At 37.4% G+C, this 22,384-nt stretch overlaps 1 protein-coding gene across 12 annotated transcripts in view; it reads left to right on the top strand.

The window, feature by feature from the left end:
- EEA1 (early endosome antigen 1) overlaps nucleotides 1-22,384 on the top strand; it is a 218,637-nt gene that overhangs the window by 111,896 nt on the left and 84,357 nt on the right. For 8 of the 12 annotated variants that reach the window (XR_015163543.1, XM_086399022.1, XM_086399021.1 and 5 more), the window contains one exon: nucleotides 11,920-12,012. Coding sequence is in view for 4 of the 12 variants with exons in the window: in XM_086399016.1 (XP_086255142.1) it covers nucleotides 11,920-12,012 (93 nt within the window). In the remaining 8 variants the exon portion in view is untranslated. Of the gene's footprint in view, nucleotides 1-11,919; nucleotides 12,013-20,004; nucleotides 20,131-22,384 lie in introns of all 12 variants that reach the window. The other 4 variants (XR_015163542.1, XM_086399017.1, XM_086399019.1 and 1 more) reach the window with 1 other exon arrangement.

The following is a 22,384-nucleotide window of genomic DNA, read 5'->3' as shown; positions in this document are numbered from 1 at the left end:
CTGGACTCATCCATTTCTCTAGAGTCCTGGTTCCTTTTAATGGGAAAAGCTATTTAAGTACGACTGTCTGGGCACTTAGGGTACTTATTGCTTCTGTGTTGTCATTGCTTTTAAACATTGAAGATAAGAACTAGGATATACATGCATACACAGAGAGATATTTCAAAAGCAAGAGAAGAGAGGAAAAAGATAAAAGGCAAAACTACATGAGGTCAAATTAAATATTATAAAATATTTCCCTTCTTTGAGTTTACATTTTAAAATTTTATACTGAGTATGTTGGCTCTTAACCTTAACATAATTTTTTTTTCCTAAAATATATGTATAATAATTTTAATAATACTAGCATTGCTATTAATAAACTTACAGTTCTTTTTGTCATTATACTATAGCTCACTAAGGCTATATAGTCAAAACACTGTTCTTAAAACACTTGAAATAGTTCTCTGTGTGACTATACCATTAACTTGAGATTCAGTTATTTTTAAAATTTAAAAATTGTGGTAACATAAACTTTAGCATTTTTATCATTTTAAAGTGTACAGTTTAGTGGAATTAAGTACATTCATATTGTTGTGCAACCATTGCTGCTGCTGCTGCTAAGTCGCTTCAGTCATGTCCAACTCTGTGGGACCCCATAGACGGTAGCCCACCAGGCTCCCCCATCCCTGGGATTCTCCAGGCAAGCGTACTGGAGTGGGTTGCCATTTCCCTACACCTATCTATTTCCAGAATATTTTTATCATTCCCAAACTGAAACTACCATTATTCCCCCTACCCTAGCCTCTGGTAGTCATTATTTTACTTTCTGTCCCTATGAATTTGATTATTCTAGGTACTCATATTAGTAGAGTATTACTCATACATATTGGTCCTTTTGTGTCTGGCTTATTTCATTTAGCCTAATGCTTCCTGCTTAAAGCTCAACATTCAGAAAACTAAGATCATGGCATCCAGTCCCATCACTTCATGGCAAATAGATGGGGAAACAGTGGAAACAGTGGCTGACTTTATTTTTTTGGGCTCCAAAATCACTGCAGATGGTGACTGCAGCCATGAAATTAAAAGATGCTTACTCCTTGGAAGGAAAGTTATGACCAACCTAGACAGCATATTCAAAAGCAGAGACATTACTTTGCCAACAAAGGTCCGTCTAGTCAAGGCTATGGTTTTTCCAGTAGTCATGTATGGATGTGCGAGTTGGACTGTGAAGAAAGCTAGTGCCGAAGAATTGATGCTTTTGAACTATGGTGTTGGAGAAGACTCTTGAGAGTCCCTTGGACTGCAAGGAGATCCAACCGGTCCGTTCTAAAGGAGACCAGTCCTGGGTGTTCATTGGAAGGACTGATGCTGAAGCTGAAACTCCAGTACTTTGGCCACCTCATGAGAAGAGTTGACTTGTTGGAAAAGACCCTGATGCTGGGAGGGATTGGGGGCAGGAGGAGAAGGGGACGACAGAGGATGAGATGGCTGGATGGCATCACTGATTCGATGGACATGAGTTTGGGTAAATTCCGGGAGTCGGTGATGGACAGGGAGGCCTGGCATGCTGCGATTCATGGGGTCGCAGAGAGTCAAACACGACTGAGCAACTGAACTGAACTGAATGCTTCCTGTATTCACCCATGTTGTAGCATGTATAGAATTTCATCCCTTTGAAAGGCTAAATAATACTGTTTTATATACCACATTTTGTTTGTCCATACATCCATTGGTGGGCTTTTGGGTTTTTTGACTTTTTATTTTGGTTTACCCATTTTAGTTGTTGTGAATAATGCTTCTGTGAACATTGGTGTATAAATATAAATTTGAGTTCAGTTAGGCTTTAGCCAAGGTATTAAATAAATGAGGATTATTGTCAACTAAGCTAGAGAATATAGGAGGAAAAGAAAACTTTTTTCCTGGGATGGTAAAGGGCTGAGGTGGTGGTTTGATTTTGGATATGATTCATTTGAGGTCTTTTGGGAAATCAGAAAGCAACTGGAAATGTGGTGTAGAGATACAGGATGTTAAATTAAGTTTCTTTAATAGTCCAGGAGAGAGACGATGACATCCTGGACTGAGTTAATGACAAGATGAAGAAAGGGTAGATTAAAATTTGTGTAGGAGATTGAATTAACTTAGTGATTGGCTGTGAAGGTTAGGGAAGAGAGGAACCTAAGGGTAGTGCTTTGAATTTAGGCAAGATGGGCGTGTGATTTTTCTGTAATTTTGGGTAGGGAATGCAAATAGATAAAAGGTTGTGAGAAAAGACAATGAATTTGATTTTGAGTAAAATGACTTGAGATATTTAGAGATATTTAGCAAGAAAGGAAAATACATGAATTTGAAGTTCAGCAGAGATCTCGATTAGATTTATTTAATAAAATTTTATTTTTGGCTGCATTGGAGGAAAATTAAAATTAAGGGAGTAAATGAGATCTCCTAGCAATGAATGGTGCTAAGAGATTGAGCATGAATATTCCCTGTGAAGTGCTGGAGTGCTCTTCATGAAATAAAAAAAAATTATACCTTCTCAGTTTATCTGTATGTGCTAAGTTCTTACCTATTAATAGTAAAGAGGTAATGAGGGCCCTAAGAAATCTCTTGATTATCCATTTATAGTACAAGGATCAGGTAATGTATTTAAAAAGCACTTCTTACAGTCTGAATATAGTAGATGGCTTTTCAGAGTTTTTGAATTTGTGAAAATTTTCCTAATTGGTCTTTATGATAAGCAGAGGGTGAAATAAAGTGATAAAATCAATGCTGAAAAGTGCATTTTGTAAGAAAGTCTTACAGATGTCTTAGAAGTCTCCAAGGTTTTGAGGTGGTTATGTCATTTAATTTCTAATACTTGTATCCTTTCCAGTTTCAGAAATAATTTTGCTAAGTATAAGGTATATTTAGTATCCTACATATTTTTCAAAGATTTTCGTAAAAGCAGTAATTTATTTGTAGTCAACTCAGCTTTTCCCAGCAATTAATGTGTTATCAAGTCAGCCTTAGCTGGTTTGCCTTGCTTCCAGTCTAGTTTCAGCTAGAGAGGTGTGGCTTGTGCATTCACTTTATTTATTTATTTTTTTCAAAGATGCTCACAACCAGCAATGTGGTTTATTTTTTGTTCCTAAATGTTTCCCCAAATGCTATTCTTTTTCCTTTTTTTTTAAAAATTTTATTTTATTTTTAAACTTTACATAATTGTATTAGTTTTGCCAAATATCAAAATGAATCCGCCACAGGTATACATGTGTTCCCCATCCTGAACCCTCCTCCCTCCTCCCTCCCCATACCATCCCTCTGGGTCGTCCCAGTGCACTAGCCCCAAGCATCCAGTATCGTGCATCGAACCTGGACTGGCATCTCGTTTCATACATGATATTTTACATGTTTCAATGTCATTCTCCCAAATCTTCCCACCCTCTCCCTCTCCCACAGAGTCCATAAGACTGTTCTATACATCAGTGTCTCTTTTGCTGTCTCGTATACAGGGTTATTGTTACCATCTTTCTAAATTCCATCTATATGCGTTAGTATACTGTACTGATGTTTTTCCTTCTGGCTTACTTCACTCTGTATAATAGGCTCCAGTTTCATCCACCTCATTAGAACTGATTCAAATGTATTCTTTTTAATGGCTGGGTAATACTCCATTGTGCATTTACTTTAAATTCAGCATTTAATACATCTCTTCTGTGTGCAAAGACTAGTTATCCTTTTACTTGATTTTAGTGCTTTGAAGATAGATAAATTTTAGAGATGTGGTTCTTTATTTTTAGTAGCAATTAGGTTGTACAACTGTTACGTTCTCAATGAAATTCTTGCCCTCTTCCTGCTTGAACTTCTCTGGAATGAAGTCATATATAGCAGGGTCAGGGTAGGGGGAGTCAGATGTAGGGAGAGAATTTTGGAAGCTCTGACTCAGTGCATCACCAGATATTAGAAAAACTTTTGTCATCCATCTACAAAACAGATGTTTCTTATGTACTCCTAGGTGTTTTTGATTCTGATTTTCTTTGCTATTAGATTTTCAGTCATAACTAGAAGACATAATTATTGGTTGCTTTGGATTGCAGCAGTGTAGTTATTTTCAATAAACTAGTCTGAAATAGATAAAATACGAATTTCAAAGAAACTTCATGTTGTTAAAACTTCTATGATAGTAATACCTTTCAAGGTATTGCATACAGTAAACAATAACTTCTTCACCCCCCCAGTTAAGTGCTGTTCATAGGGCTTCCCTCCGGCTCAGCTGGTAAAGAATCCACCTGTAATGTGGGAGACCTGGATTTGATCCCTGGGTTGGAAACATCTCCTGGAGAGGGGAAAGGCTACCCGCTCCAGTATTCTGGCCTGGAGAATTCCATGGAGAATTTCAAAGGGTTAGAGGGTTGCAAAGAGTCGGATAGGACTGAGCAACTTTCACTTTTTTCAAAAGCCTGTATGTGATTTTTGAAAGCAGTTTTTGTAGAGACTGATGCTTTTTGTTGATCTTATAGTTGTTGGTAGTAGGAATTATTTTTATATTATCAACAAGCTAGAGTAGCCAGATATACTACAGGCATCTATTCTTATTTGGCTGAAATAAATACTTTAAATACCATATAAACTTTTCCCCCATGTTTTCAAAATATGATGTGTTGACTGGTGCCACTAAGCATTAGTGATAGGTGTTTAATAATTATAATCATCTGGATCTTTTTACAAGCCCCAATATTCTTTACTTTAAAAAAAATCTGAAAATTAAAAAAAATACGATTACACCAATGAGGAGATGGGCAGGTGGTTAATTAAATCAATACAGATCTTATCCTTTCAGTTACATAGGGGAAAAGCAGTAATAACAAATATAGCCCTGACATAAAACACATCAGTCTCTTATGACCTTTCAGTCTCTGTGTTTATCTTTACATAATTGAATCCATAATCATAATATATCCAAACTTTGTATTTTTCCTCTCTTACAAATTCAACATTATATCACATACATTGTAATTTCTTTATGTAGTCTTCACCCTGTCATTGAAAAATTTTTTTTCACCATGCTACGTAGCATGTGGGACCCTAGTTCCCCAGCCAGGGATTGAACCCACCATGCCTCCTGCAGAGGAAGCTTGGAGTCTTAACCACTGGACATCAGGGAAGTCCCCCATCCTTGTCATTTTTAATTGTTAGGTTTGTTGAGTTGGGTATGTCACAGTTTAGTTAACCTGTTCTTTGTTTTGAACAGTTAGCTTGTAATTTTTCACTTAAAAAATTTAAAATTTATGGAAGTTTGAAGTGTATAGCATTGAAATTTGACATCTGTGTACACTCAGGGGATCACACCACAAGTATAGTTGCCGCCCATCACCCTACACCCTTCACCTGTTTGCCCACCTCCCAATCCCCTTGCTGTGGTAACCACTAATCTGTTCTCAGTATCTTTGAGTTTTAGCTTTTATTTGTTCATTTGTTTGTTTTTTTAGATTCCATGTATGAGCAAAATCATATGGTGTTTGTCTTTCTCTGAGTGACTTCATTTACAAATGGGCAAAGTTTCATTTTTTTAAAAAGTGGCTTAGTAGTCCAGTGTGTGTGTCTGTATATGCCACATCATCTCTATCCGTTCATCCTTTAATGGACATGTAGGTTTTTAAATATCTTGGCTATTGCAAATAATGCTGTAATGTATAAGGGTGTGTGGATCTTCTTTGAATCAGGAGTTTTTTTTTGTTTTTTTTTTTTGATACATACACAGAGTGGAATAACTGGGTCATACTGGTAGTTTTTAGTCTTAATGTTTTGAAGACCCTCCATACTGCTTTTCATAGTGGCTGCACCAATTTATAGTCCCACCGCTAGTTTGCAGCATTCCTTTTTCTCCTCAGTCTCTCAGACAATTACTTCTTGTATTTTCTGATAGGTGTGAGCTGTTATGTCACTGTGGTCTTGATTTCCATTTCCCTAATAATTAGTGATAGTGAGCATCCTTTCATGTGTCTCTTGGCCATCCGTGTGTCTTCTTTGGAATAATGTCTGTTCAGATTCTCTGACATTGTTGAGTTGTGCACGTTCTTTGTAGATTTCAGATATTAACCCCTTATTGGATATATGATTTGCAAATATCTTTTCCCATTCAGTAGGTTGCCTTTTTGTTTTGATGATGGTTTCCTTTGCTGTGCAGAAACTTTTTAATTTGATATAGTCCCTTTTATTTTTGCTTTTCTTTCCCTTGCCTTGGGAGTCAGAGCCATAAAAATATTGCTAAGACTGATGTCTAAAGTTTTCTTCTAGAAATTCCATGGTTTCAGGTCTTACATTCAAGGCTTTAATCCCTTTTGAGTTAATTGTTTCATTCTTTTGCATGTGGCAGTCCATTTTCCCCAGCACCGTTATTGAAGCTACTGTCTGTTCTCCATGGTATGTTTTTTGCTTCTTTTTCATAGATTGTCTGTACATGTGTAAGTTTACATTTTTATGCTCTCAATTCTTTCATTGATCTGTGTGTCTGTTTTTGTGCTGGTACATACTGTCTTTATTACTGTAGCTTTATGTGTGTTTTTATTACTGTAGTTTTATGTGTGTTTGTTGCTCAGTTGTATTCAGCTCTTTGTGACCCCATGGACTATAGCCTACCAGGCTCCTCTGTCCACAGAATTCTCCAAGCAGGACTATAAGAGTGGATACCATTCCCTTCTCCAGGGGATCTTCCTAATCTGGGGATCGAACTCAGGTCTTCTGCATTGTAGGCAGATTCTTTACCATTTGAGCCACCAGGGAAGACTTGGTAGCTTTAGAGTACAGTTTGAAACCAGGGAGCATGATACCTCCAGCTTTTTTCTTCTTTTTTGGGATTATTTTGACCATTGGGAAATTTTTTTGGGTTCCATATACATTTTAGAATAATTTGTTCTAGTTTTTTGAAATATGCCCTTGGGAATTTTGATAGAGATTGCATTGAATCTGTAGATTGCTGTGGGGAATATGGATATTTAAACAGTGTTTCTCCAGTCCATGAATACAAAATATCTTTCCATTTGTTTGTCTTCTTCAAGTTCATTCATCAGTGTCTTTTAAAAAATTACTTATTTATTTTTGGCTGTGCTGGGTCTTGATTGCTGCCCTGGCTTTTCCTCTTGTTGCGGTATGTGGGCCTCTCCTTGTGGTGGCTTCTTGTCGCAGAGCACAGGCTTCAGGGCGCTCGGAGTTCAGTAGCTGCGGCGCGTGGTCTCAGTAGGTGCAGCTCCTGAATCCAGAGCGCAGGCTCAATGGTTGCGGCCCAGGGGCCTAGCTGCTCCACAGCATGTGGGGTCCTCCCCGTGTCTCCTGCGTGAACAGGTGGATTCTTTACCACTGAGCCACCAGGGAAGCCCCATCAGTGTCTTATAGTTTTCATTGTGCGAAGTCTTTCACCTCCTTGGTTGAATAATTTATTCTTAGGTATTTTATTATTTTTGGTGCAGTCATACATGGGATTGTTTTCTTAATTTTTCTTCCTGATAGTTCATTATTGGCCTAGATATGCCCACAGATTTCTCTGTATGTTGATTTTGTACTCTGTGACTTCACTGAATTCATTTATTTTGTTTATTAGTGACAACTGTGTGTGTGTGTGTGTGTGTAATCTTTAAGGTTTTCTTTACGTATCATGTCATCTGCAAATAGTGTGCCAGTTTTACTTTCTGATTTGGAAGTTTGTTATTTCCTTTTCTTTTCCTTTCTTGCCTAATTTCTTTGGCTAGGAATTCCTGTGCTTTGTTGAAAAAATGTGGTAGTGGGCATCCTTGTCTTGTTTCCTAATGTTAAGAGGGAAAGCTTTCAGCCTTCACTGTTTAGTGTGGTATTAGCTGTGTGTTTGTCATATGTGGCCTTTATTATGTTTCTTCTCTACCCACTTTGTTGAGCGTTTTATCATAAATTGATGTTGAATTTTGTCAAATGATTTTTCTGCATCTGTTGAGATGACCATATAATTTTTACCTTTCATTTTGTTAATGTGATGTATCATATTGATTTTGTGGATGTTGAGCCGTCCTTGGATCCCTGGAATAAATTTTGCTTAATTATGATGTATGCTTATTTTAATGTATTGTTGGATTCAGTTTGCTAATATTTCGTTGAGGATTTTTGCATCTGTTTTCATCAAGGATATTGGGCCTGTTATTTTTTATTTTTATTTTTTTGTAGTTTCCTTGACTGGTTTTCATTAATGCTGGGTTCGTAGGATGTGTTTGGAAGGCTTCCCTGCTTTTCAGTTTTTGGGAAGAATTTGAGAAGGATAGGTATTAAATCTTTGAATATTTTGTGTAATTCATTAGTGAAGCTGTCTGCTCTGGGCTTTGGTTTTTTGGGAGATTTTTGATTGCTGTTTCAAAATCTCTTTAGTAGTAATTGGTCTATTCAAATTTTCTATTTCTTCGTGATTTAGTCTTGAAGACTGTGTTTTTAGGAATGTATCCATTTGTTTTAGGTTGTCCAGTTTGTTGGAGTATATTCATATAAGAAATCCTTTGTGTTTCTCTGTGTTAGTTGTAACATCTCTTCTTTCATCTCCGATCTTAATTGAGTCTTCTTTTTTCCCCTGGTGAGTTTAGCTAAATGTTTGGCAGTTTTTTTTTTTTTTAAATCTTTTCAACCAGCCAGATTAGTTTCATTGATCTTTTATAGTGTATGTGTTTGTGTGTGTGTACATGTTTGTGTGTGTATGTTTAATCTCTCTTTTATTTCTCTCCTTTATTTCCTTCCTTCTACCAATTTTGGGCTTTGTTCCTTTCTAGTTTCTTTAGGTGTAAGGCTAGATTGTGTATTGGGGATTTCTTATTTCTTGACGTAAGACTGTACTGAATTTAGTCCACTTACATTTAAGGTAATTACTGATAATCATGTGCTTATTGCCATTTTGTTAGTTGTTCTCTGGCTGTTTTTATAGTTCCTAACTGTTCTTCCTTTCTTCTCTCTTTTCGTGTTATGGTGTGAATTTCTTTTTTTTAGTGTCATGTTTAGATTCTTTTTAAATTTTCTTTTGTATATTTTCTGTAAGTTTTTTCCTAGTGGTTACTGTAAGGTTCACCTATGACATTCTATGTAAGTAGTAGCCTGTTCTAAGTTGCTGGCAACTTAAATTAGAAATCATTCCAAAGCTTTGTCTTTTACTCTGTCCTGATGTTTTATACTTTTGATGACACATTTTATTTCTTTTTATGCATCTTTTAACCAATCAGTGTAATTTTAGTTGTTGTAGTACTTTCGTCTTTTAACCTTTGTGCTTGCTTTATAAGTCATTGATCCTCTACCTTTATCATATTTACCTTTAGCAGTGAGTTTTTTTTTACTTTCATTTTTTTAAATTAATTAGTGCCATTTCTTTTCACCTTAAAGAAGTCCCATTAATATTTCTTGTTAGATCAGTTCAGTGGTGATGAACACATATAGTTTTTGCTCATCAAGAGTTTTCTTGATCTCCTTCAATTCTGCATGAAAACTTTGCTGGGTAGAGAATTCTTTTTTTTGGCTGTGCTGGGCAGCTTGTATGATCTTAGTTCCCTGACCAGGGATCGAACACATCGCCCCTTGCATTGGAAGCACAGAGTCTTAATCACTGGACTGCCAGGGATGTCCTCAGGTAGATAATTCTTGGTTGGAAGTTTTTTTTCTCTTAGCACTTTGAATATGATATGCCACTCCCTTCTGCCTTTAGAGACTCTACTGAAAAATCTGCTATAGTATTATAGGGTTTCCCTTGTACCTGACAATGTTTTTGTCTTGTTGCTTTTAGGATTCTCTCTTGATTCCTTTTACAGTTTTAATTATGGTGTGTCTTGTATGTGTCTTATTGGGTTCATCTTATTTGGAGGATTCTTCCTGGACCTGGATATCTGTTTCCTTCCCCCTGTTAAGGATGTTTTTAGCAACTATTTCTTTAAATAGGTTTTCTGTCCCTTTCTTTCTTTTCTTTCTTGTACCCCCTATAATGCAAATGGTATTCTGCTTGATGTTGCCCTGAAGGCCCTGTAAGGTATCTTCACTTTTTAGAATACTATCTTCATTTCTCTGCTCTGTCTGGGTGAGTGCTGTTGTCTTACCTTCCTGCTGGCTGATTTGTTTTTCTGCTTAATCCAGTTTGCTGTTGAACCCCTCTAGCATATTTTTCAGTTGTAACTTCTGTTTTCTCTTTGTTGAAGTTCTCACAATGCTAATTTTTTCTTCACCTGTATTTGGCTGTTGTCTTTATGACCATTTTTTTGAACTTCTTGTCAGGTAGATTGCTTATCTCCATATTGTTCTTTTTTTGAATTTCTGTCTTACTCTGTAGATTGGACTATCTTTATCTCCTCATGTTGCCTATTTCTTTATGTTTGTTTCTGTATATTAGGTATACCAGCGGTCTCTCCTAGTCTAGAAGGAGTGGTCTTATTTAGGAGATGTCCTGTGGGTCTCAGAAGCATAATCCTGCCTGGCCACCAGAGCCAACGGCTTAAGGGGTGTCTCCTATGCATGCAGGTGGTGGGGTCACAGTTTCAGTGGGGATGCTGGTGGAGGGGGCTGTTGCTTGGCTGGCTATGAGACCCAGCTGAGGTGCAGTGTTCTCCCACTGGTGCTGACAGGCTGGGTGGAGGATTCCAGTATGGTGCCTGCCAGCGTTAGTATAGCAAGGCAGCCTGAGATCACATAAATGGCTCCTTCCAGTGACTCAGAGACCCTGTGGAGCATTCCAGCTAGTTCCTTTCTCTACAGCAGATGTTTCAAGATGAGTAGGTGAGTCCCCTCACCTATAGTCCATACACTTTTCTTTTTTCTCTGTTAGCTGTTTTATTTACCTATTCAGTTAGCTGTGTTTCCCTCCCCGCCCCCCCCCCACCCCACCCCACCCCCCTTCCCCCCTACCCCCTCCCCCCTCCCACCCTGCCTCCCTTTGAATCTGTGTGGTCCATGCACTTTTCAGTCTGGGGTTTTTTGCCCTGATTTTCAGGTCAAGTCAATCTGTATGCAAGTCCTTTAAGAGTAGGTTTTCTATTCCCTGTAGTTCTTAGTTTTCCTGGACATACTTCACATGGTTTTTCAAAACCAGGTGTTTTGAGGGCTCATCTCTCTTGTGAGGGATTTTTTTTCCCCCCACTTACTTGTCATGTGCCTTGGAGCAAGTAACTTAATTTCCACACCTTTATTCTCTCTTGCATATGGTGAGAATAATGATAGTTTGCACTCACTGTTTTTTGATAAGGATTATTGAGTCAGTTCTTGTACTCTGAATCTGTCTTTTACCTGATGTTTTAGTAGATTTCCAGTTCCTTTAAGGTCATACCTAAGTATAATGAATAAAAATGTTGCAGGAGGAAAAAAGACCTTTAACCCTCCAAACTGTATCTTTGATGGTGGAATATTAAATATTGGAGACAGATTGGTAATGGTTGGCATGGGTAGTAGATAGGTGGGTGACTAGATAATGTGACCTGTGTTGATCTTTTTAGCTCCTCTCAAATCATTGTAGTTCAGTTGATATAGTGGAGAGCAATGCAAGAGGAATTAGAATTACAGCATTTTAGTTCGATTTCTTTCTGATTTTTATTAACAGTACAATCTTGAGAAGTCCCTAGCTGCTTTGAATCTGTTTTCTCATCTATAGATAAAACATTTTCCCTGTATCTCTCAGGGATGTCATTATGATTAAATAAGATACTCTGTGAAAGTGAGGTGAAGATGATAAAGCACAATCAAAATAAAAAGTTTATAAAGGTAAACTTTTTATTAATTTAAAAAGACTAAGCCTGAGAGAATGCAGATAGAGGTATTGATCCAGGATTAGGTTCAGTCTTCAATAAAGGATAGCTTTAGTGCTGTTTGTTGTTGAGAGGACATCTCCTTTTATGTGTAAGGCTAGCCCTGATTACTATTTAGTTATTAAATAGTTTATGAATATATTGTTGATATTTACTTTGCTTTTTTCTGCTTGTGTTTCAGACTCCTGGGAGAGTTGGCTCTCAAGGTTCAGATCTAGATTCATCAGCAGCTCCTATAAACACAGTGGATGTCAATAATGAAAGCTCTTCAGAGGTATGAGAATAATCATTCGTCAATAAGGTTCAGTATTATTTAAGGAAAAATAGCAAATGTTTGGAGTAACATTTGGTAATTTAAACTTTTGTAGCAAAAGATCTCATAAATCTTTCTTACAAATTGGATCCACACTGTAGGTAGATAATAGTGCTTAGTTGTGAGACTGCAAAAGTGTATATTAAGACTAAAAAATAATATTGACAACTTTTATTTAATAAAGTCATTTGAACTTAATGAAGATTTAAAAATCTGTTTGTAAAGAATTACCAATTAATTAGTAAGTACTTATGTGTTTGTACTGTGATGAACAACTAAGCTACTGAAAAATTAGATAAGCTATAAAACTTTTACATTATTTGTCTTCATTTATAATTTGTAAGAATGTTTGATAGCTTCTTAAAAATTAATGGAGAAAGTAAGTCTAAAAAAATAACTCAAATTTTTTGAGAAGTCAGCCATAGAAGTTTATTACTATCATTTTTAATGAATAATATATACTCATTATAGAAAAAGGAGATTAGGTGAGAGAAGAACATAAAAACCATCCATAACTCTGCCCCTGAGAGACGAACACACTCGCATTTCTGATGTGACAGTTTTTGTCAGTTGCCTTTCTCTGGGCCCAGCTGTGCCCAGTTCCCTGTTCCCCGCTCTTCCCCATCTCTTGGTTGACGAGTCTGTCGTGTGCACGTTTCTGTGTACGTCTTTTACCACCCATCTCTCTATTTTGTCTCTTTTTGCCCGTCTGTCTTTCGTATTAACCATAATAAGATCTAACAAGACTGAGTGAGAAGAAAGGGATCAGTTGAACTGTATAAAAGAGCAAGTTTAAGGAAAACATTCAAACTGTGTTTATGACAAGCTCAAAAAGCTCAATTGTAACCCTGGAAATGAATTTAGTAATACTTGTTGACCTCGTTCAGACCAAACCCAAAAAAGCCTGCAGTGGTGATGAGCAGTGCCTGCTAATCCTCCTGCATTTTCTTATTAGGGCTCCTTTTCTACTGTGATAGTTGTACTCTCTTCTTCGTCCTCAAACCTTTCGTGTGTCTTACCTTATTCCCTCCTTCTCTCAGTCACCTTCTATCCCATTGAGAGAAAAGAAATCATTAGAAGAATGTTCTCATTTTGTCACTAAAGCTATGCTTTAGTCTCTATTCTCTTTATTACTTCAGTGTATGGAAGACAGGTCTCTCTTCCTGTCTAATTTCAGTCCTTTCTCTTGTGCTTTGGATTCCATTCTCTCTCACATTCTCAGCTTATCTCTTTTCCTGCAACTTTGGTTTTTACCTGTGACATAAATTATTCCCATCAGCATACAAATACTGTTCTAGAAGTGGCTCTAACCTGGGACTCTGTTAAATTAAGTTCTGTACTTGAAATTTTTCATATTACCAACAAGTATAAATTCCAGCTATTAACCTAATTGAGAGCTATTAGCGATTATGAATTCTCAGAGGTTGTTTTTTCCATATGCCCAGTGCTAGGTGTTAACTGATTAAGATTTCAGTTGAAACCTCTCACTGTGTCTCTCAATTTCTCTTTTTCTCTTAATCTTTCCCTTTTACCCTGAGGTTGGCTTCCCACTTTGAACAAATTCTAGGTTTTAACATTGTGCCCTTAGCAACCATCTAAATGGAATTTGAAATACCATGGTCTCCAGGATTTTAAAGAAATAGTCAGAAATAAAACAGTGCCCTGGTTTGGTACTCATATCATTTTATATATTGCTAAGTCGTTTCAGTCGTGTCCGACTCTGTGCAGCCCATAGATGGCAGCCCACCAGGCTTCCCGTCCCTGGGATTCTCCAGACAAGAACATTGGAGTGGGTTGCCATTTCTTTCTCCAGTGCATGAAAGTGAAAAGTGAAAGTGAAGTCGCTCAGTCGTGTCCGACTCTAGCGACCCCATGGACTGCAGCCTACCAGACTCCTCCGTCCATGGGATTTTCTAGGCAAGAGTACTGGAGTGGGGTGCCATTGCCTTCTCCATTTTATATATTATTATACATCATAATATATAAAATAGTATCTACATACAGGCTATTACAACAAAAGTACTGAGAGGCTTAAACAATAAACAGTTCTCACAGTTCTGGAGGCTGGGATGTTCAAAGGTCTGGCAGATTCTAAGTCTGATGGGGTTTGCTTCTTGGATAAAGAAGGCCATCCTCACATGGCAGAAGGGGCAAGAGAGCTCTCTGGGGTCTCTATTTTAAGGATACCTATTCCATTCATTAGGACTCCATCCTCATGACTTAATCTTATCTCCCAAAGGCCCCATCACATTGGAGGTTAAGATTTCAACATATGAATTTTGAGGGTATACAGACATTCAGTGTATAACGTATACATTATGGATAATACATAATGTGATATATCATTTGTTCTCATCAGGACAGTTGTTTAGACTATTTAGTATATCCCATTGCCGAAGCATATTCTTTGTTTACTCTTTATCTCTTTCTAATCTGACGTCCATCCTTAGTACCCACTGAAGGCACTTGGTAATGACCAGCATATAACACATCAGATTTTCAGTTTCCTGCTCAAGTGGCTAGAGAAGACTTTTCTTAGGGCTTTTTTAGTAAGTGTCCACTAAAGTTTTCAGGTTGCTGGCTTTGCCAGCACACAGCCCAGAATATATGAAGTGAAAAGAAAACTCACAGTACTCACCACTGTCTCAATCCTTGGCTCCTGAGACCTTAACTGGTCTGCCTTCTTCTCTTTAGCTTTCAGCTTTTTATTTTTCTTGTGTTTTATATAATGCCTAGAGATTTCAGCTGTACTTACAGGAAGAATAGAGAAATGTAGCTGTTTCATTTTGTCTGGAACTGAAAATCCAACCATTTTGAGAATTGGAATATTTATCTTTATATTTTAATGACTTGTAAGAGTTCTTTATCCTTTTATCAATGTTTTGGTTGCCTCCTACTCATTCCGTTGGTGAGGGAAGGATTCCTGTTCTAGGCTTATGGGGTTGGCTCAGTACATAATTAGACAAATGAGATCAACGTAGTTTGTTACATATACTCACAGCCCAGGGGAAGAGGACACTGCGTGCCATGCAGGGCCACATGAGAACTGCACTTGGGAACAAAATCAATAATCAGGGGCTGTGACAGGTAGGCATTATGGTGTCAGGTGTATGGTATGGTGTCAGGGAGGTAAGGCCTCTCCGCCCCATCCAATTCCTACAGGAGATGTGATTGGCTTATTTGAGTAATTCCAGGGGCTAGCAGGGCCTTGTGAAGAGGAGAAGCTGTTTGGATCAGATCAGATCAGTTGCTCAGTCATGTCCGACTCTTTGTGACCCCATGAATCGCAGCACGCCAGGCCTCCCTGTCCATCACCAACTCCCAGAGTTCACTCAGACTCACGTCCATCGAGTCAGTGATGCCATCCAGCCATCTCATCCTCTGTCGTCCCCTTCTCCTCTTGACCCCAATTGCTCCCAGCATCAGAGTCTTTTCCAATGAGTCAACTCTTCGTGTGAGGTGGCCAAAGTACTGGAGTTTCAGCTTTAGCATCATTCCTTCCAAAGAAATCCCAGGGCTGATCTCCTTCAGAATGGACTGGTTGGATCTCCTTGCAGTCCAAGGGACTCTCAAGAGTCTTCTCCAACACCACAGTTCAAAAGCATCAATTCTTCAGCGCTCAGCCTTCTTCACAGTCCAACTCTCACATCCATACCTGACCACAGGAAAAACCATAGCCTTGACTGGACGGACCTTTGTTGGCAAAGTAATGTCTCTGCTTTTGAATACGCTATCTAGGTTGTTCATAACTTTCCTTCCAAGGAGTAAGCGTCTTTTAATTTCATGGCTGCAGTCACCATCTGCAGTGATTTTGGAGCCCAGAAAAACAAAGTCTGACACTGTTTCCACTGTTTCCCCATCTCTTATCTGTGGGAACAGAGTGGTGAGGGGAACTTGCAGTTAGGCCATTTGAAGCCCTTCCAGTTTGACTAGTTGTGAAAGCAGTGTGTATTGGGCCTTAATTTTAGGCCTTATACCACAATCAGAAATATGTGCTCTGTATATTTTTTCTCAGTCTGTGGCTTGTTTTTCATTTTGTTAATGGTGTCTGTCAAAGAGAAATAGTTTTGTCAGACTTTTCTTTTATGGTTTTTGCTTTTGGGTACTACAGAATTTTTGGCCTACTTCAAGGTTGTAAAACTATCCTATGCTTGCTTCTTGTTAAAAAGAAATCAAGCTACTTGGAGATATTGTACAAGACAGAATATAGTCAATATTTTATAATAACTATACATGGGCTATAACTTTTAAAAATAGTGAATCACTATGTTGTAACCTATAGCTTACAATATTGTATATCAATTACACTTCATTTTAAAAAAGACTGAAAGATTAAAAAATCCTTTAGCTTGTACATTTCAATCTTTGACTTATTTTAAAGTATTGTATATGGTCCGAAATTGTGCTTGAGGTTCATTTCTTCCATGTGGATATGGAAACCACATTTTTCTATATCCTTGTAGTAACCATTTGCTGAAAATGTTACTTTTTCCACTTGAATTGAATTTTCACTTTTGTGAGAAATCTGTTGACCTTATGTGTGTGGTTATGTTATTTTCTCTGATCCAGCCATAATGAACTGATTTTAAGGTGTGCCAAGTTATTTCTTATCTTTGAACTTTTGTGTGTGCTAATCTCTATGCCTTACCTAGTCTTGCTTTTTCTTGGTTAACATCTGATTATCCTTCAAGTCTCATTGCAGATAATTGCTTTTTCCTGTCAACTTTCCTTGACTCTGATGTGAGACAGATGTTTCTTCCATGTACTTTTGTGGAAAAATATTGCCTATCCTTTTGGTTAAGTGAAAATGAAGTCGCTCAGTCGTGTCCGACTCTTTGCGACCCTGTGGACTGTAGCCCTACCAGGCTCCTCTGTCCATGAGGTTTTCCAGGCAATAGTTCTGGAGTGGATTGCCTTTTCCTTCTCTAGGGGATCTTCCCAACCCAGGGCTCGAACCTGGGTCTGCTGCATTGTAGACAGACGCTTTACCGTCTGAGCCACCAGGGAAGTCCTCTACCCATCCTTTTGGTAATGACTGTTATTGTGAGATTCATTTATCAAATATTTATTGAAGCCAGATGCTGTTCTTGATGCTGGAGTATGGCGTGAGTGAAAAAACCTTTATCCTGATGGAATTTAGATCGCATTGGGTGGAAACAGGCAAAACCTAAAACATACAGAGGGAGACAGTTGGTATTACTGAGAAAATTAAAGCAAAGAAAAGGGAATAGAAAGTGTTTTGGGTGGATGCAATTTCAAATAGAATTGTCAGGGAAGACATTTCTGAGAAGGGAATGGCTCAGAAAGAACTGGATGAAGTGAGGAAATGAATCATGTGGCTTTCTGGAGCAAGCATGTTGCAGGCAGGTGGAACAAGTCTTTGAGGTGAGGGCATGCTATGTTGAAAAACAGCCAAGAGACTAGTGGCTCCAGCACAGTGAGTGGAGGGAGGTTGGGTTAGTGAGGTAATGAGGCCCACTTCATGTAAGGCCTTAGAGGCCTTTGTACAGACTTTAGTGTTTTACTCTTGCTGAGATAGAAGTCATTGGAAGGTTTGGAGCAGGGAAATGACAAAAGTTATCTACATTTTCATAGGGGTAAGGATAGAAGCAGAGACTGTTGGAAGGCTTCTGCAGTGATCCATATACACTTTGAGGGTGGCTTGGATCAGGGCAGTAACAATGGAGAGAGATCCTCAGGTCCTCGATATATTTTGAAGGAATTGTGTTGGCCAAAAAGTTCATTCAGGTTTTCCATAAGACCTGAATGAGCTTTTTAGCCAATCCAATAGTTCTAATAGGATTTTCTGATTAGTGAGGTATGAAGTGTATTTTCTTTTGCAACTTTTTCAAGAAGTATATAATCTTATTAAGGATGAGGTCTTTGCTTTATTTTACCATTGTGTTCTCACTACCATAGCATAATGATGTAGTAACCACACCCAGTAAATACTTTTTGAATGAATGGTTGAATGATATGTAGAAACTTACAGTGAAGAAATAAGTAAAGTGGCAGGCAGCATAAAGATATCATGGTTAAATAGACCCGCATTGTTCTTTAAAAAAAATGATTGTTCTGTAGTTTTAGTACCTGGGACTGTGGTTTCCAGGAAGACATCCCTTTCATCAGTAAAAAGAAGAAAAAGTGAATTCATGTTACTTATTTTCATCCCCTGGCTGATCTCCTTTAAGGATTGTCAACAAAAGGAACAATGATATTAAATGATAGCTAACATTCATTGAATGTTTTCTTTGTATCAGATGCTGTGATAAGGACTTAGCATGTATTGTGAGCTGTGAAAGTCGCTCCGTTGTGTCTGACTCCTTGCGACCGCATGGACTATACAGTCCATGAAGTTCTTCAGGCCAGGATACTGGAGTGGGTAGCCTTTCCCTTCTCCAGGGGATCTTCCCAACCCAGGGATCGAACCCAGGTCTCCCACATTACAGGCGGATTCTTTACCAGCTGAGCCACCGGGGAAGCATGTATTACCTCATTAATTCTCCTGAGATACCCCATATGAAGTAGGTGTTATATTTATCTCATTTAATGGATGAGGAAATTGAAGGTCATATAAACTGCTATGTGTAGTAGCTTAGGATTCAAGGATTCAAGCCCAGAACTAGTTCTTAACTGCTGACCTGTCTTGTGTCTCACTTTGGAATCTTGTTTGTAGTCTTTCTTCCTTGCTATGATCCTGAGTGACATTAAGGACCCAAGGAAGCCTTAGCCTCCCAGTTCTTAATGTTATCAATGCCAGTGATCTTTATTACTTCTCTGGTTCCTCAAGGCCATGGCAGTACCTCCCATTTTCTTATCAGACAGAACAGTTTTATCTGGCATGTTAAAATCCTATCTCTGCATACCTTACATCAACTGCCTGTCATATCAAAAACTTTCTCATAGTCATACTTCTTAACTTCTTTGGTCTTGTTGATTATTTTAGATTTTTAATTTCTATTTTTCTTATAGTCTATTATCCTTTCTTGTCTTCATTTCATTTAGTCTCTAACCATACATCTAATGACAGTTAATATTTGTTGAGCACTTACAATGTCTCAGGCAAGGAATACACTGTAGAATACACTCTAGATGAATAGGTGCTAATACTAGCTCCATTTTATAGGTGAGGAAACTGACGTTTAGCAAAGTAAAGTGATTTTTTAAAAGTCACGTAGTCAGTATTGGTTGAGACTCAAACCCATATCTATTTTTGACACCAAAATTCATGACATAACTTTTGTAGCCTATTGTCCTTCACCACTGTCATTTAATTTACTTTCTCCTTGACACTCTCAACTTCTTTATTCTCTTATCCTTTTACTGTTCCTCAAACTATAGACAAAACCACAAACCATAGATCAGTGTAACAGCCCATATTTTAAAATACAGATATTGTTAGGTATAGGGAGTTTGGGAGATTGTTGTAAAATGATTTTACTTAGCTCATAAAATTAGAAGGGGGGTCACCTGCTAGGAATTGTGGGTGTGGGCAAGAATGGGATCTTTAGCTTGTGGAATATGGTGAAGACTGAAAATTGCTTTCATTATAAGAACTTTTTGTTGAGAACATTATCTTACATAAAAATATTTGTTAAAACTGCCAATCATTTCTTGATCCAAAATAACAGCTAGCTTGTCAGTACTAGCTCTCACATAAATAAGGACAAAGTATCATAAACAAAATGAATAATAAGATTCCAACAAAAGCAACTGTTTAAAACAATAAAATTGACCAGTGGGAATTTACAGCATTAAGGATGGAAACTAATTTCAGAGTCCTACTTTGGATAGCAGTCTTTCACCCTTTGTACAGTTACTACTTGAAAATTTCCCTTCCATGTACTAAAAAGAGATATACTAATTATTTTCCTGGGATGTCTATTTTCATTGTCTCTGTTTTGTTTCATAAATAACTTTGTGTATATCCTCCTAAAAGTTGTTATTTCACAGGGTTTCATCTGTCCGTTATGTATGAAAAGATGTATAACTGCTATTGATTTGTCGGAGCATTACCAGAAAGTGCACGCTGAAAATGAGACAAGAGGACAGGAACTTCTTAATGACTCCAGTGTTACTGTGGGTCCTGAATATTTTGTTTCAGCAGCTTGGTTATGGGTTGCTCAAAACAGCTTTGTTTTTCCTTGCCTCGGTGTTGCTTACTTTTTGTGCTACATGGGAATATGGATTGCTTTCATTATGCATGCTCTAAGAAGGTTCAGTAAGGAAAAGATGCTCTTGGGAAGTTGGCTTGGCTGTTCTGACTGTTTGCAGCTGTCTTTCTGTGAATCCGTAAAATACATAAAAGTTTAAGCTTATTGTTGCATAAATTTTGCCATGAAATTTGAAATATAAAGTGAATGTTTTTTATTTCAACATTTGTAAGTTATATCTTTATTGTATAATGTTTTATTAATGAATGTATTAAAATGCTTTCAATTAAGATGCTTTACTCTTAAAGTAAAAGAGAACCTTGCATGTGAACTGTTACTGTTTTTACTTGGGAAAATACACAGCATTATATACAGCAGATCCAGAATCTGGATCTACCTCTGTTTCAGTCTTTTCCCCAGACCTGTTGGAAGTTACAGAATGGTACACACTTGTCATTAATAGTGGCTCACTCAAATGTTTCCCTGTAGTGTGTGAGGCTGGTGTGAATCGAAGGCTGGGAGTGGGAACCAGTGATGGAAAGTGTTGCCCATTTTTAGGCTGGAAAAACTTTTTCAGATGATCTTGATATACTTCCTTTGAAAAGCATGACAGTATTCTAAAAACAAAGAAACATAGCTTTTAAAAAATTTCTTTTACAAATCTTATAAAAGAAGGAAACTTTATTTATCATGAAAGATAAAAAGTCAGACTTTTTGCTATGAGGTAGTGATGTATAAGAAAATGATCTCACCAAACCTTCACTTACTTAACATATTAATGGGGTACCTCTAATGTGCCAGATATTTTGGTAGGTAAAGGAAATAAAAGGTAAAGAAGATATGATCTCTGTGCCAGGGAGTTTTTATTATAGATATTTGCAAAAAGAGTGTAATGTATGATTCAACTCAAGGGGAACCGCAGAAAAACTTGAGGGGGGAGCAACTAAACCAGACACTCTCTAGTGTGGTAGGAAAATGAGTACATATAGGCAGATACCAGTTAAACTGCAGAAGCAATGTGACCAGAGAGGCATGAAGGATTCATGGAACTCTGCTTAGTGTGTTACCAGTTGTCTTCCTTCCGGAGCATACAGGTTAATTTTTCTTTATGGGTTAGCCAGAATCAAAAGTGACTGTTTTACCTATTGTCACTTAAGTAAGAACTTTCCTTTTAACTGAAAGAATACTTGATACAATAGGGTATCATAAATATCAAGTTAAGCTAAGTTCTTTGCTACAGTAGATTTGAGAAAGGATTAGAGAGAACTGAAAACTAAGAGTAAGGAATTTAATGCTTTTAATCTTAAATCAGCTGTGTGTGTGTGTGAGCGAGAGAGACAGGGAGAGAGTTGGCGAGATGTTTGGAATGATTAAGGGAAATAAATACAGCTGGCTATTTTAGTGTTTTATTGTTGCTGTTTTACTGTTTCTAAGTTATCTAGCAACCTCAATTCCCATGAAATTTAGAAAAAATAAATAGAGGAGTTTCTTAATATCCAGAATTAGTATCACAAAGTCCATGAACTAAAGATCATGCACTTTATTCATAGGACATCTTTCAGATACTCATTCTGAGTTTATTTTATGTACTTTATTTTAAGTGAGTGATGTGGTTTTAATAAACTTTTCCCCCTTAATCTAGCCTTCCCATCCATGTCAGGCTAGGATTGCTAGAAATACTATGTGAATAAGTTTTAAAAATAATTGTTGAAAGATGAGAGGGTGTAAGAAAGACTATAAAATATGGGTACAGGAATTAGAGACTTGCCAAAATTAATACAGTGGAAGGCACCCATTCAGTGATTAGTATTTATGCTCTGGAACATTCAGCAAAGGTTTAATATCATCAGATTAAGAAGGTGAGGAAGTACACATATGTATTTTAGAATTATTTTTATCAGAAATGTCCTAAAATTGAAGATTTATTTAAACATGCCATGTCTAATCACATGGAAAACTCACTTAGATGGAATATTTCTACAGCTAAATAAGTATTACTGAATTTCTAAAATTTCTCTTTAGGGATGAATCGGTTCTTTCTAGAGTATTAACCTGGTAATATTTAGAAGTGTTAAGAAGGTATGACATACCTTCATGTGATCATTAGCTTTTTGGCATCTTTAAGTATCTAGAGACAAAACCTGGAAGTAAAGACAATAGTCAGAAAGCCAAAACTGTGA

Source organism: Bos grunniens, chromosome 5, assembly GCF_055505025.1.
Source record: "Bos grunniens cultivar Pamir isolate PY7600 chromosome 5, Bosgru_T2T1.0, whole genome shotgun sequence".
Taxonomy (NCBI): Eukaryota; Metazoa; Chordata; class Mammalia; order Artiodactyla; family Bovidae; genus Bos; species Bos grunniens.
This window is presented reverse-complemented; position numbering and strand designations above follow the sequence as displayed.